This window comes from Triticum urartu, chromosome 2A (assembly GCF_056163025.1).
Source record: "Triticum urartu cultivar PI428250 chromosome 2A, HENAU_Tu73, whole genome shotgun sequence".
Lineage (NCBI taxonomy): Eukaryota > Viridiplantae > Streptophyta > Magnoliopsida > Poales > Poaceae > Triticum > Triticum urartu.
In genome coordinates this window covers 726135602-726150312 of record NC_141874.1, presented here as the reverse complement: position 1 = coordinate 726150312, position 14711 = coordinate 726135602, and the positions used below count along the sequence as shown (strand labels likewise).

The 14711-nt window shown below is 44.1% G+C and overlaps 2 protein-coding genes across 2 annotated transcripts; one reads left to right on the top strand and one right to left on the bottom strand.

The window, feature by feature from the left end:
- Positions 1 to 1176: 1176 nt before the first annotated feature.
- LOC125540189 (vacuolar ATP synthase subunit D (VATD) / V-ATPase D subunit / vacuolar proton pump D subunit (VATPD)) lies at positions 1177 to 5302 on the top strand. Its single transcript, XM_048703773.2, has 2 exons — positions 1177 to 2164; positions 4997 to 5302. The coding sequence occupies exon 1, from the start codon at positions 1321 to 1323 to the stop codon at positions 2131 to 2133; it is 813 nt and encodes a 270-aa protein (XP_048559730.1). The 5' UTR covers positions 1177 to 1320; the 3' UTR covers positions 2134 to 2164; positions 4997 to 5302.
- Positions 5303 to 8127: 2825 nt separating this feature from the next.
- LOC125540188 (Amidase family protein) lies at positions 8128 to 12387 on the bottom strand. Its single transcript, XM_048703772.2, has 10 exons — positions 11764 to 12387; positions 11060 to 11371; positions 10261 to 10440; positions 10044 to 10138; positions 9891 to 9966; positions 9395 to 9472; positions 9217 to 9310; positions 9066 to 9115; positions 8706 to 8819; positions 8128 to 8568 (listed from the first exon to the last, which is right to left on the bottom strand). Exons 1-10 carry the CDS (start codon positions 12304 to 12306, stop codon positions 8485 to 8487), a joined length of 1626 nt encoding a protein of 541 aa, XP_048559729.2. The 5' UTR covers positions 12307 to 12387; the 3' UTR covers positions 8128 to 8484.
- Between the last annotated feature and the right edge of the window lie 2324 nt (positions 12388 to 14711).

The following is a 14711-nucleotide window of genomic DNA, read 5'->3' as shown; positions in this document are numbered from 1 at the left end:
GCCAACCAAATGTGGCGCCCCACACCGAGAGACAGTGCATGCTTAGCTAACCTATGAGCGTCACTGTTTGAAGAACGACTTTCAAAAACGAAATTACAATTAAAATCCGAAGAGCGAAGTAAAATTTCTGTAATCACCGAACCATAAGAACCCTGGTTACGAAGCTTGATATCATCAACAACCTGCTTGCAGTCGGACGCGATTATTAGGTTCCCCAAGAGAAGATCATCCGCCAAAGCCAATCCTTCTCTACAAGCAATCTCCTCCAATGTGGGTGGGTCAGTGATCCCTGGCAAGACCAACGCCGAACTGCCCAGATAATTGCCCACCTGGTCACGGCATACTGCCGCCGCCGCCGCCCCACGTCGATTTCAGTAGACCGCTCTGTCCACATGGATTTTCACAAATCCCTCCGGAGGTGCTTTTGGCCTTGCATGTACCACTGGAATTGTTTGAGGGGTTCCCTATAAATTGCGTTGTGGTTTTGCCTGAACCACTTCTAGCTCTCGGATAAAACTGCTGACGAACAAGAAGATAGTATGCGGGCTTTGGGTGATTCCTTCGTGTATATATTTTTGCCGAGCCGTCCAAATTGCCCACAAAGTTACCGTCACCCGAACGAAGCTGCTGTGACTCAATGATGCCATGAGAGTAAAGAGCCATTGTTTTGCATTTTTTGGTTCCAATGTAGTGATCATCCGATCCACCGTTTCGCCGTCTTCCAAGGCCCATACACACCGCGCTACTGAACACTCAAGGAGGGAGTGTCTCCATGAGTCGTGCGAGCCACAGAAACTACAGAAGCTAGTAATTTTTACACATATGTACAACCTAAAATACAGCCCAATAGGCTGAAAACATGTGGCCAGCGTGCTAAACGTGCCACGGGCCGGCCCGTTTAATAACCAGGCCATGCCTGGGCCGAGAAGCGGCGCATGTGAGCCATGCCGTGCCAGGCACGTTTAGTACGGGCCGGGCCGCGGCCCGTTTGGCCAGCTCTGCTGCAACGGTGAGGACACACGCCCGGCACGCGGCTTTGTCTCAAAAGAAAAAACACACCCGGCACGCGGCTACACGAACCGGAGATGTGTCTCGGTCCAACTACTACTATTTATTTACCAGAACGATTTAAGATTTTCTTTTTCTTTTCATCAACTCACAAATTAGACCGAAAGAAAAAACAAATTTCCGATCCGATCCGACCCACGACGCAATAACTCTAATCTCTGCCCCTCCTCCGCGATCCCCTTCTTCTTCCTCCTCCTCGTCTCCCCCCGCTCAGATCTCCGACCGCCGCCCCGCCCCACCCGCCCCGCCGAGATGTCGGGGCAGAGCCAGCGCCTGAACGTGGTGCCGACGGTGACGATGCTGGGGGTGGTGAAGGCGCGGCTGATCGGCGCGACGCGGGGCCACGCGCTGCTCAAGAAGAAGTCGGACGCGCTCACGGTGCAGTTCCGCGCCATCCTCAAGAAGATCGTCGCCACCAAGGAGTCCATGGGCGAGGCCATGCGCGCCTCCTCCTTCTCGCTCGCCGAGGCCAAGTACGTGGCCGGCGACGGCGTGCGCCACGTCGTGCTCCAGTCGGTCCGCTCCGCCTCGCTCCGCGTCCGCTCCCACCAGGAGAACGTCGCCGGGGTCAAGCTGCCCAAGTTCACCCACTTCGTCGACCCCGCCGGCGCCTCCTCCGGCGGGCCCTCCGGCGCCTCCCCCAGCCTCACCGGCCTCGCCCGCGGGGGGCAGCAGGTCTCCGCCTGCCGCGCCGCCCACGTCAAGGCCATCGAGGTGCTCGTCGAGCTCGCCTCGCTCCAGACCTCCTTCCTCACCCTCGACGAGGCCATCAAGACCACCAACCGCCGCGTCAACGCCCTCGAGAACGTCGTCAAGCCCAGGCTCGAGAACACCATCACCTACATCAAGGGCGAGCTCGACGAGCTCGAGCGCGAGGACTTCTTCAGGCTCAAGAAGATCCAGGGCTACAAGAGGAGGGAGGTCGAGCGCCAGATGGCCGCAGCCAAGCTCTTCGCCGAGGAGCAGCTCGCCGAGGATCTCGCCCTCAAGAGGGGAACCTCCATGGGGGCAGCGACCAACATACTGGTCGGCGGCGGCGACAAGGACGAAGACATCATCTTCTGATCCCCACCCCAACTGTCCAATTGTTCAATCGGTGAGTAGCGTTGTTTGTTACCTACCTTGTGCACACGTTTTAGATCTAGGATTAGAAAGAAACCTTTTGGACATAGATAGATGTGTTAGCTGTGATGCTTTATTTCACAGATGCTGCTGATTTAATTCATTTGATTGTACAGTGTCTAACAAGGATTGTCGTTTGGGAACAATGGTTCTTAGCTGGATTGTTGTCTGTCAAACATAAACAACATATACAGTCACAAGTGCATGATTCATTACATTATCTTCAATCTGTACATTGTTCACCTAGAAAGTTTGCTAGCCTTGTATCACGGTAGTTTATCAAACAATTGTTTACGCCATAAGATTCTAAGCTTCTAATGTTAAACCGCTAGCCAATAAGATTTCATGGGCGTTATAAATTTGCTCGTCTTGTTTTCTGTTGAAGAATGTTATGCTTGTCATATAAATTAGCCTGGATACGTATTGATTGAGGGTAACTGCACCTGGAGCTTGGGGAAGTCTGGTCTCATAGAAACATATAGATTAGTCAAATAGGATTCACTGTTCATAAGAAACAAACAGATGTATAGTATTTGACTACAAACATAAACAGCAGATTGAATCACAAGCCTGTGCTTAATTATATTATCCTCATTCTTTGCATTATTCACCTAGAAATATTGCTAGCCTTGCATTGCGGTAGCTTGTTCAAACAATTGTTAACTCAATACGGTTCTGAACTTATCTTAGTAATCACTAGCCAACAAGATTTCATGAGCGCTGTACTTTGCTCTTATCTCGTTTCTGTGCTCTAACTTCCAAGTGCTAACTATCCAAGGAAAGTGGTCTTTAGATGATCTTATTAGGTTCCTGGCAGATTAGTAACCTCCGATGCATTCCTATGAACATCAGGATATGGCATGGTATCAAACCAATAAGTGGGTAGCACATCATAAATAAATTAACAAACAGCTAATCAGACAACAAACTAGTTCCATGTGCTCATCAAAACACGGTAGAAAATAGAAGATTGGCTACTCAAAAACCCGATGCTCCCAGCAACCAGCGTATCCATATCGGGTGCCATATCTCATATTGATTGGTTCCTGATATGTCCCCGATACCTCTCAGGCTCTAGCAGCGACGGCAAGCTGGTGATGGGCTCTCTCCGGTGCTCTAGCTCCCATATCTAGCGGCAGGCTACTGATTCCCTCCTTCTCCTCCCTTTCTCTCTAACTGTACTTTTATGTTTAATAACTTCCTGCTACCGTTTGGTTGTTTGTTCTTGGCTTTTGTTATCATCATGGATAAGAAGATTGAACAGACTGGACTGCACTGACTAAATACATGCTAAATGGCTCGATGCTTAAGTGAAAGCATATCTATTATTATTATTATTTAAAATAGTCAAAATTATCCCTGTATTGGTGCTTTTATTTACGTATCTGTATCGCCCTGATACTGATGCATGTATCCGTGTGCAATTTAAGCACACACAGACACAGACAAACAAGCAAGTGATGTGCCAAAAACTCCACAGATATAGCACATGCAACTTTAGTTCTTACCAAAGGATGCTACGCGTCTTAAAAATTAGCCTAGTCTGTTAGATGATTGCCCACTATTGCTTAGCTTCTAGATACATGTAGATTCAGGATAACCACACCTGTAGTTTGGGGAACGCTAAATACATATAGATTAGTCAAATATATAGGATGTGTGCTCCTCATCAGAAGAAAAAAAACAGATATGGCATGCCAACAAGTATGATAACACATTACAAACATATTAGCACATCACAAACATGGTAGAAAAGAGAAAACCCACAACTCTCTTATATACACACACATATTCATATTGGATAGACAAAATATTCGTAACCCTATACAGAAAGTCAGATGTTCGCAGGATGAGGAAGTCAAAGATCCTCAGCTGTATCTTCTTTATCCCTTTGTCAAGAACAAATGGTTTGAGAAGTTAATCAAATGATGTACTAATAATCCATAATATCATGTGTAATAATTTATTACGGAAGATGTTATGCTTCTCAGGAAAAATCGCTTAATCTATAGTACCCATGATTGCTCCAAGATACAATATAGCTTGATGGTAATCACATCTGGAGTTAGGGGGAGATTGGTATCTCAGAGGGCAGGGGAGGGCTGGGGAGGGAGGTAGCACTAGCATCAAGCCAATAATTTTTCTATGCAGTTTGCATCAATCCTGACTGATTGCGAGAAGTGGTAATTCAGTGTTGTACATGTGCATTTGGGCTACTCTGTAGCCTGATCCTTGAACTTGCAATGTGAGATATGTTTAGCTCTCAATGGTTAACTCCCTCTGTTAGTCTGCCTGAACTATAAGTTCTCTGGTTATAAGTAGCTGAGTTATATCTTTGGAAAGCAAATGCACGGCAGTCATACTCAAAAGTCTTATTTAACTGCCTGGATTTATTGAATGTGGCCCATTTTTCATAGCAACAGATAAAAGTTGAAGCCAGACTACTATTTTGCTGGAAATCTCTGTTTAGGCACAAGTGCAGCCTTCCGCTTGTCGGTAATGCCACAAAACTGTTGCTGAGATGTCTCCCAATCATGTGCGGGAGCAACTTAGAGCAAGTTTGGTTCCTTTAGCCTTATACGAGTACTTGCTTTAGACGGGAGGAGAGCCGCTGTCTGGGTCTCCCTCGAAAGAAAGGAATCCTTGCTTTACCTTTGCCGGAAAGCAAGGGAGGGCTAGATTAAATGGGCATTTTTGTTATGGGATTATTCTGCTTTGTTTGTGATTATTTAACATGCTTCTCCTTGCAGTGGTGCTCGATTCCGTCTATCTTTCTCTAACGTTGTATTGTTTTTCCTCCTTGCAGCGGTGGAAACAATAAGTTCTGGTGCTGGAGCTCCAGGATTGAATCTGTTTATATAGAGTGGCGGAGGTTTTGTTTCAGGCTGTGTGCAGCCTAAAATTATGGCCATCCAAGACCCAAAATAATCTCTCTCTGTACTTTGGGAACCAAACAATGATGGTGAAACTAGTGGCTATGTGCAGTAGTAAAAATTCTTTTGTACCGTATTTCGTTCCCCTGCACGCTCAGTTTTAGTTACATATTTATTATCCAGACGTTGTGCACCTGTATTTTGGCACGCTTCGCTGTGAACCAGCTCTGTACCTTTCACTCTGGTTGTGCTCTGTATCTTTCTTTCTGGTTGTGTGTATCTCTTTGGCAGCTACTGTATTCCTTTCTCGGCTTTTCTTGGAGGAAATTAGTTGTTGCGTTACGGCTTGGAACCAAATAAACACAAAATTCTGAATTTATGTGAAGTAAATTAAAAGATCGGCATTAATTTTTTTGGGACCTGCTTTTGCCTATTTTATAGCGTTCGTTCGACTTGCTTTTCCTGAGACGATTTCTTGCCCTTGAGCTTCATGGAGCCCAAACTTTAATAAAATGAAAATGAATTTTTTTTAACTTGAAAAAAACACACACACCTTAGATATGCATGCTCCCTCTGTTTCTTAAAGTTTGTCAGCAGTCAATGCGCATATATGTACTATTCTGAACATTATGACTGAAGCTCTCAATGACAAATATTTGTGTCTGCCTTCTAATGTGGGTATGGACAGAAGTGATTGTTTCCAATTCTTAATAGATCGAATTGTTATGAAAATCAGTGGTTGGAAGGAAAAGTTGCTATCAGCAGGAGGAAAAGAAATCCTTCTCAAATCGGTTGTACAAACTATCCCAACTTATGCAATGTCCGTCTTTAAATTTCTAAAAAGATTTGTAAAAGAATCATTGACGCGATGTCGCATTTTTGATGGGGTGACGAAGACAATCAGAAAAGAATGCATTGGATGGCATGGTGGAAGATGTGTGTACCTAAAGACCAAGGAGGAATGGGTTTTCGAGACATACATTGTTTCAATCTGGCCTTGTTAGCCAAACAAGCGTGGCGCCTGCTTGATAACCCTGATTCCCTATGTGCCACCATTTTGAGAGCTAAATATTTTCCAGATGGAGATTTAATGAATACGGGTCTGAAAAAAGGATCCTCTTTCACTTGGCAAAGCATTATGGCCGGAATGGATTCTCTCAAAAAAGGTTATATTTGAAGAGTTGGTAATGGACAGAATATTGATATCTGGAGAGATGCATGGATCCCGAATGGGGCAAATAGGAAAATTATCACTCCTAGAAGAGGGCAGATTCTAACAAAAGTTGCTGATCTTATAGATCCAATCAACGATTGCTGGGATGAAGATTTGGTAAGACAAACATTATGACCAATTGATGTCCAGAGGGTGCTTATGATCCCCCTCCCCACGTATGACATGTCGGATTTCATAGCTTGGAGTTTTACAAAGAATGGACTATTCACGGTTCGTTCTGCTTATCTGGAGGAATGGAAAACGCAACATGGGAGGAAATTGCAACACTCAGATGGCATGGGAGGAATAAATGTCAATACTATTTGGAGCAAGATTTGGAAATTATCTTGTCCAGCAAAAGTGAAGATTTTTATTTGGCGTACCTTACATGGTACCCTCCCGTGTCGTGTTACACTTGCTAATAGACATATGAAAGTTTCGCCCACCTGCCCATCATGTTCGAACGGGCATGAAGATACTAAACACTTATTATTTTTATGTCAAAAGGCAAAAGAGGTGTGGGAGAAACTGGGACTGCACGAAGCCATTAAAAAGCATGTGCGGTCAATCGTGCGGGAGAGGCAGTACTTGAATTTCTACTTTTTATGCCAGAACATGAGCTATCTACAGTGGGCATACAGAATATTCGCAAACTGATCGCTGTAACAGCCTGGTATTTATGGTGGGAAAGACGTTCGCTAGTCCATCAGGGAAAGACCCAAGATACATACCAAATTTTGATGGGAGCCCGTGCTATAACGACGAACTATGTTATTGCCCAATCCTCCAAGGCAACAAATAAAATAGAGGGATGGACGAGACCCCCTCTAGGTTTTGTGAAATTAAATGTCGATGCTTCTTTCGATCAAGACATGCTTAGAGGCACAGCCGGAGCTGTACTTAGAGATGATAAAGGAAGATTTATTGTTGGAGGGAATTAGAAGATGGATTGGTGTGCAGATGTTTTAACAGCAGAAGCCATGGCACTACGTTTTGGGTTATTACTTGCACAAAAGGCGGAAGGCAACCGACTTGTTGTTAACTCCGACAATATGGAAGTAATTGACACGATGAAGAATGGAGGACATACAGCGGGAGCGGCGGCGGCTGTGTTTGATGATTGTTATTTTATGGCTTGTGATTTTCCGTTAGTTAGATTTGAACATTGTAATAGGAAGGCAAATAAAGTAGCTCATGAAATTGCTAGAGTAGCTAAATTTTCTGAAACAAGGGATTGGTTTGAGGAACCTATGAACGATATTGTAAATTTTTTTATAGATGATGTAACCATTATTACTAATAAATAAAGAGGATGTTTTATTTCAAAAAAAAGTTTGTTAGCAGTCACACTTTGTATAGTTTGACCTATTATAGGAAAAAATATCAACTTTCGCAATATGAAATCAATATCATTAGATGCATTATGAAATTAATTTTCATCCTATATAACTTTACTATTGTAGATGTTGATATTTTTTCCATATACATATGATTACTTTTTTTGTAGTTTGACTTCAAACAACACTTGTATGCGGAGTAAAAATAAACAAACAAGAGGGGGTACATTCTTGTAAAAATTCATTAAGAGATACGTTTTGGCGTGAGATGCACAAAAAAACAAAGAAATATGTAAATACAAAAACAAATCATATGTATTGTGTGTATACCTTTTTCAGATTTTTTTGAAACCTCAAAAATATCATTTGATGATCATTTTCAACAGCGAATCATAGCACAGCTCAGCAACCGCATACTGATCAGAAGACTGTTGAAAGCACAGATTGCCAGAGTTAACTGTTTTCTCAAAGAGGAGCAGACAGATCACCGATTATCACGAAAACGCGGTGGGCATGAAGCCATGAACAGCTTGCACTATTATCAGTCAATCAATCAAAAGGATTTGCAAAATATCACTGATGTGAACCAGGGTTACAAAAAAATATCATCTACTATGTGGGCAGACACTGAATGCGAGCACTGCATCCAGCAGTTGGCTTGCAGAAACAGCACATGTACCTGTCTCATTTTGTTTCCCAACAACTCTCCCACGAGGGAGAGATCTCCACCGACCACCCCCATTGCGCAGAACCGGTTTCCTCGGCATACAACAATGAAATATAGCTCAAAACTTCAGGAACGAATGAAAAGAGGGACCCTCTAAGACCCGTGCAGCCCTAGGAACCACTTGAACGAGACAGGAGAAGGGCGCTAGTGTTCTGCCACCAGTGGTGGGACAAAGCTGAGATCCTGCAGCGTTTGCTCGAAGATGTGGCCTACTTCCAGCAATTTCCCCTGTAAATTATGAAAACGTTGGTCATCAATTGAATCACTTGATTTAAGAAAATAGGTAGAAACAACTGAAAGGGGCACTACACTGGTCCTGGAATGATGATATGCCGTTCACAGAGGCAATAGCAAATATATTTTACCTCACTTAAGGGAGATCCAATCATCTGAAGTCCGACTGGGAGACCAGCAGATCCACCTTCGACGAATCCACAAGGCACAACCAATGCAGGAAGCCCGGCCATGTTAACATTCACCTGCATCAGCCATACCAGATTTGCACTGCGCTCTTTAAGATCTCATTACCATGGTAACTTTTAACACGCAAAATAACGGTGGAAAGAATTCAATTTCAGCTGGCAGTTTTACCAATATGTTAAACTATATTTGCAATAACTAAAAGGCGCACGATGCAGCAGGCAACGTTACTATTACTTTGGAGCAAACAGAGATAATTCTGCGGTTATATGTAAAAAAAAAAAGTGCATTCAAGAGTTTATTACCGTCATGATGTCTCCGGCGTACATAGCTAATGGATCATTTGTCTTTTCGCCTGCCAAAAGGGCTCACGTTTTCAATGTGAAAGGAAAGCAGGGAAGGGACCATACTTCTTTTAGGGAGGACAGGATTACAGGTGAGCAGATAATACCATACCTATCTTGTAGGCTGCTGATGGAGCAGCAGGTGAAATAAGAATGTCGTATTTTCCCAAAGCTTCTTCGAAGCTTTTCTTAACCAGCGTCCTCACCTACTACAGTGTAAATTTTGTCAGTTAAGAGGTAAAAATAATCAAAGTGCAAATTCGCACTGGGTGCTCCCTTCCTATGGTTACCTGTTGCGCTCGCTTGTAGTATGCATCATAGTATCCAGCAGATAATGCATAAGTTCCCATCAAAATTCTCATTTTGACCTGAAAAGAGCAGTCAAAATTATACTTCATGTGATTTACCGCAAACCATTACTGTAGTCCACTTAAAACACAAAATATATAAGTAATACCCAACGTTGTATACAGAACTATTATCCTTTTTCCTTGCTTAGGGATTATAGATTCCGCTGGCGTGTTACACATAATATCAATACAATTAGCATTCCAACTAGCATGGTGCCACCTACAATGAGATTGACATGTGCAGAGTTGGTTGGGTTACAGAACAGAAGTTTATTTATGCATATTAAATCAGCTTTCTAAACTCATACACAACAAACAGGTGTGATAGCTTTCTATGCTTCCATTTCTGTAGTACTAATGTTCATTTATTCACAATAAGGACAGATACTGAGAAGTGGGGAGGAGGATCTTGGTTAGGCCGGTGGAGGCACTGTACCTCATGACCGAGACCATTAGCCCGGGAATTTCCATACAGCTCATTCAAGTCGTCAGCTGAAACCTGCCGCCCATACCTGAAAATGACTTTCCAAGAAGATAAATATTTATAGAATGGAAAAAATTATTGGAAAAGGAAAGGTTCAGGTACCACCTGATGCCATCATAGCGTGACAAATTAGATGAAGCTTCAGAAGAGGCCAGTATGTAATATGCTGGTAAGCCAAGAGAAAATGAAGGCATAGAAACCTGAAAAGTATTGAAAAGAATAGTTCGGTGATTATTATCTTTCAGAAATCCCTCGTAGGACAACAAAAAATATCCATATTTATTTATTTTATTCTTTTTCCAGCAAAAGGGAAGCAACAAACCTCTTCCACTACTGATCCCAGCTGTTCCAGATGTGAAGCAGCAGCCCTGATTGATGATATGACTCCAGCATCCACACCCTCTCCAAGAGTTTCTTGGATAATCCCAATTCTCACACTATTTAATGGTTTTGATTCTAGTAAACTTAGAGATGCCAAGTCTGATCTATAGTCTGGAACATCCTGAGAAAGTGATACAAGAGATCAGATTGAGCAGTGATGAACCAAGCTTATTGCCGTCTTGCTTCGAGATCTACTAGCTCCAGATCCGCTTGCATAGATGTGGATCCAGCAAAAAATAAATGTTGAATTTTAACGCCTTGCAAAGAAACACCACGAGCGTGCATTGCACGTTTTCTTACACATAGTGAATTGCATTAGCATTTTATATGGTTGAGATGCGCAGCAGTATGTAGTCCTTCTGCCCTCACAAAGTAAATGGGCAATAGCATTTCACAGTGGTCGGCAACAGTTCAACACCATAAGTGCATCAAACAAGTGACACACAAAAATCATGATTCATGAGAAGGAAACGTACAACGAGAGAATCCTCCTCATTAAGAATGACAGTTGTCAACACAAGATAAGGTCGCTCAGGCAAGTTAATAGCCATATGACTTCCTTTCATGTTTCGTACTACATGCTTGCATGCTAAAAGGCTGTTTCTTAGTCATAGTTATTGAACTCGATGAACCTAAGGAAAGTATAAGCGATTGCCAGCTAAATCAGATGAAAACATATCTAGATTGAAACAAACAAAAAATGTAAGATGTACATTAAGGTTAAGTTTCAGTTTCCTTACATGAGAGCTACTGGTTGAATCCATTTTGTCATGGCCAGCAATGACGGACAATATGGTTGCAGTGTCAAAAACTGATGATCCAAAGCATCCCACAACATCCAGTGATGAAGCATAAGCCATGAGGCCGAAACGAGATACCCGGCCATAAGTTGGCTTTAACCCTACCACGCCACAAAACGATGCCGGTTGCCTCACACTTCCACCTGTATCACTCCCTAAGGACACCACACACTGTCTAGCAGAAACCGCAGAAGCAGAACCACCTGAGGATCCGCCAGGCACGCGCGAATCATCCCAAGGGTTTGTTGTCACCTGCATACCATCAGTGTTATCCGTTAATTTTATGTCATCCGATAGGGCCGCATTATTATGCAACAGAGGAAACTCGAGGTTATGTTTAAGAAAGTCGGAAGCAGCAAGAAGTTCCATTCACATCAATAAACACTTGCAACATGTATTTGCTATTCAACAGATGAACTGAGTCGCCGAGTCCCAAGTTTGATTTGATTGACCTCAACGAACTAAACACTTGCAACATGTATTCGCAATTCAATATACAAACTAACCAAATTTGATTTTATCGACCTCTACGGACCAGCATAAATACGCATCTACTACCATTCTTAGCACTTTTTTCTGATGATGCAAACTTAAACGAACTTGGACAAAACAGTGTACAGGATCTGATCAGTGAGCCTCCGTACCTGAAACCCAGAGCCCTCGGTGGTGCTCCCCATGCCGAACTCGTCGAGGTTAGTCTTCCCCACCACAATGGCGCCCGCCTCGCGCAGCCGCCGCACGGCCGTGGCGTCGTACGCGGGCTGGAACCCGTCCAGTATCCGCGACCCGCCAGTGGAGGGCATGCTGGCGGTGCAGAGGTTGTCCTTGACGCCCACGAGCACCCCGGCGAGCGGCCCCGCCGCATCCCGCCCGCCGGAGGAAATCCTCCGGTCGAGCTCCTCGGCCTCCCGCTCGGCGGCGGCGTCGGCCACGTGGATGAAGCTGCGCAGGCTCGGCTCGGTGCGGCGGAGGCGGGAGAGGTACTCGGAGGTGATGTCGGCGGCGGTCCTCTCGCCGGACAGGAGCGACTCGCGGATGGAGAGGATGGAGGAGGCGGGCGGGCCCGGGGCCAGGGTCTTGGCGGGGGCGGAGGAGAGGGAAGAGACCGCGGTGAAGCGGCGGCGGGGGATAGGGGATGTGCGGCGGTGGGAGAGGAGCATGCGGTGGGCCTGGAGAGGCGGCGGCATGGCGGCGGCCGGCGGGGAGGTTCTCCGGCGAACGCCGGTGCGGGTGGGGGTTTGGGGTTTGGATGCGTGGGAAGGGAAAGGGTGTGTGGATTTGGGGATTGGGTGGGAGGGGACTGATGGTCGGATGGAGGACACGTGGAGGGTCAACGATTCCTGGGCGTCCGATCAGTCAGCCCCACGAAGATTACCGGGGGGTCAGCAAAAGGGCTCAGACTGCTCAAAGTGGGGAGTAACATAGGGTAGTAACTTGCCGATGTTACTAGTCTATATTACTACCTTCATAGTGGGTAGTAATATATGAATGGTATCATGAAAGAGTTCATTTATTAGGATATAGACTCATTATGCCTTTAAATGTGTGATGTTACAGTAACTAGCTAAGTTACCACAAACCCCTCTTTCCTCATTAATTAGCTGCCATATAAGCAATCTTATATTAAAATGTGTGATGTTACTAGTTAAGTTACTCCCATTGTGACTAGTCTCATGGTGTAAAATCTTCAGATTCGTCGAGACAAATACGTTGAGAAAAAGGATTTGGCTAAAATTTAAGAAAAAATTGGCTAAAATCAAACTAAACTAGTCTTGCATTTGTTCCCTCAAGAAAAATAGTCTTGCATTTGTTTAGGGGAAGAGAGTTAAACCGTTCCATTGCCTTTGTTTCCTCTCTCGCCAGGCGACTAGGGCAAAATCTTCCTCTCCTTCATCTCCATCAGCGAGCCTGTATATTCGCATCCTATCTGCCTGTCGCTTCGCCGGTTGGTGGTGGGGGGAGAATCTCGGTGTCTCAGCTTCGGCTAGTAGATAGTTTAGGGTTGTAGTCCTCGCAGGGGTGGCACTAAGATGAATGTCACCGTTTCTTCGAGTCAGTCTTCAAGTTTTCGATTCTCCTCAAGTTCATCTGTTGAGAGGATTAGGCGAGGATCCCTCATAGATTCATGTCATCTCCTTGAGACGACGAAGTTAGGTTTTCTCATCGTACATATGTGACAGCGAGATTTATTTGGTTAGGCAGGGCACGATACTATTGCCACATTGGGTTGACATAGAAGTAAGAAACTTCATCTTTGAATTGCAAACTCTTTTATCTCCATATATAAATGATTTCAAAGAGCTACCATGACAACCAACACAAGATCTCACATATCGATATAGAACCTCATAGCTCTTCTACCTCCATAATTCTCACCCAGCGTTGGTGTATAACTTTCTAGTTTGGATACAATATTCCCAAAAACGAGGACAACAATATTTTAGCTCCTAGTAGCTTTTATTCTAGTCTGGATTAAGGCATTTTTTTACCAGATAATTGACAATCTCATAGTAGCTTTTCTACCTCCACAACTCTTACCCCGCGTTGGTGTATAACCTTTCTAGTTTGAACGGTGCAATGCTCATTTATGGTTCTAAATTATTAAGAGTTTACTTCCCTTTACCGAATAATTGAGAATCTCACAACTCTCCCACCTCCATAGTTCTCCCACGCCCCTCAAGTTGGTGTATAACCTTCTAGTGTGGATACAATATTTCCAAATAGGACGATATCAAATGGTACGACTCTCATTTGTGGTTCCGAATTAATACATTTATTTCCGTTTACGAGATAATTGTCCTCAGAGGGAGTCAAACATTTCATGCACTGTCTTGACTCAAGAAGCAACCAACATGCTTACATACGCGTGCAACTCATATGTGACATGCCATATACTACATTGACTATGCGGACCAACAAGTGGAACTAGCCTTCTTAACCTATACTCCTACCCTCTCTATGCTTGAAAATTGTGCTTGACAACAAGGCGGATAAAGTTTGTGTGAAGTGAAATGGTTCAAAGTTTGACAAAATATATATACTACTATATAGTGCACCAATTTCGAAATTTTGAATCCTAGGCTTGAGACGTGATATCAGCCGTTGATTAATATTGATACCAATGATCTAGGTGGCTGTGATTCACATCTACAGTGATTTAATTGTACCCAGCCGTGTCTTATATTCTCGTGGAACCAACATCGTGTCAGTGTGATCAATCCACACAACAAGCTCGCAACAACACCTCCAAATACGCCACGTGGCCTCATGGATGAGGCCACCCACACCATATTAATCACTACATATTAACTGAAAAAAGAGAAATCACCCGAAAACAAGATATTGCCCGTATTTTGTTCCTACCAGGTTGTGCGGTGCAATTGAAACTCCAATATACGTGACGTACCGGAGTTCTAGTGTAGGAAAAGGATGTGAGGATAGAGCCTTTGCAAAGGAAAAAAACACGACATGTCGAAGTTTGTAGTGAAAGCGGTTTGGTGGTTCGTTGATGACCGGTACTAGGAATCAACAGTCCATGTGGATGTGGTCTTGGCGAGCAAAAACAGGCCCTGTGGTTAACCGGCGACCAGCG

Coding starts and splice junctions, on each gene's coding strand:
- LOC125540189 (XM_048703773.2), top strand. CDS start 1,321: ATGTCGGGGCAGAGCCAGCGCCTGAACGTGGTGCCGACGGTGACGATG.
- LOC125540188 (XM_048703772.2), bottom strand. CDS start 12,306: ATGCCGCCGCCTCTCCAGGCCCACCGCATGCTCCTCTCCCACCGCCGC. Junction 10,441..11,059: donor ATTCAACCAGTAGCTCTCAT/GTAAGGAAACTG, acceptor TCACTTTCTCAG/GATGTTCCAGACTATAGATC. Junction 9,967..10,043: donor TCACGCTATGATGGCATCAG/GTGGTACCTGAA, acceptor AGTCATTTTCAG/GTATGGGCGGCAGGTTTCAG.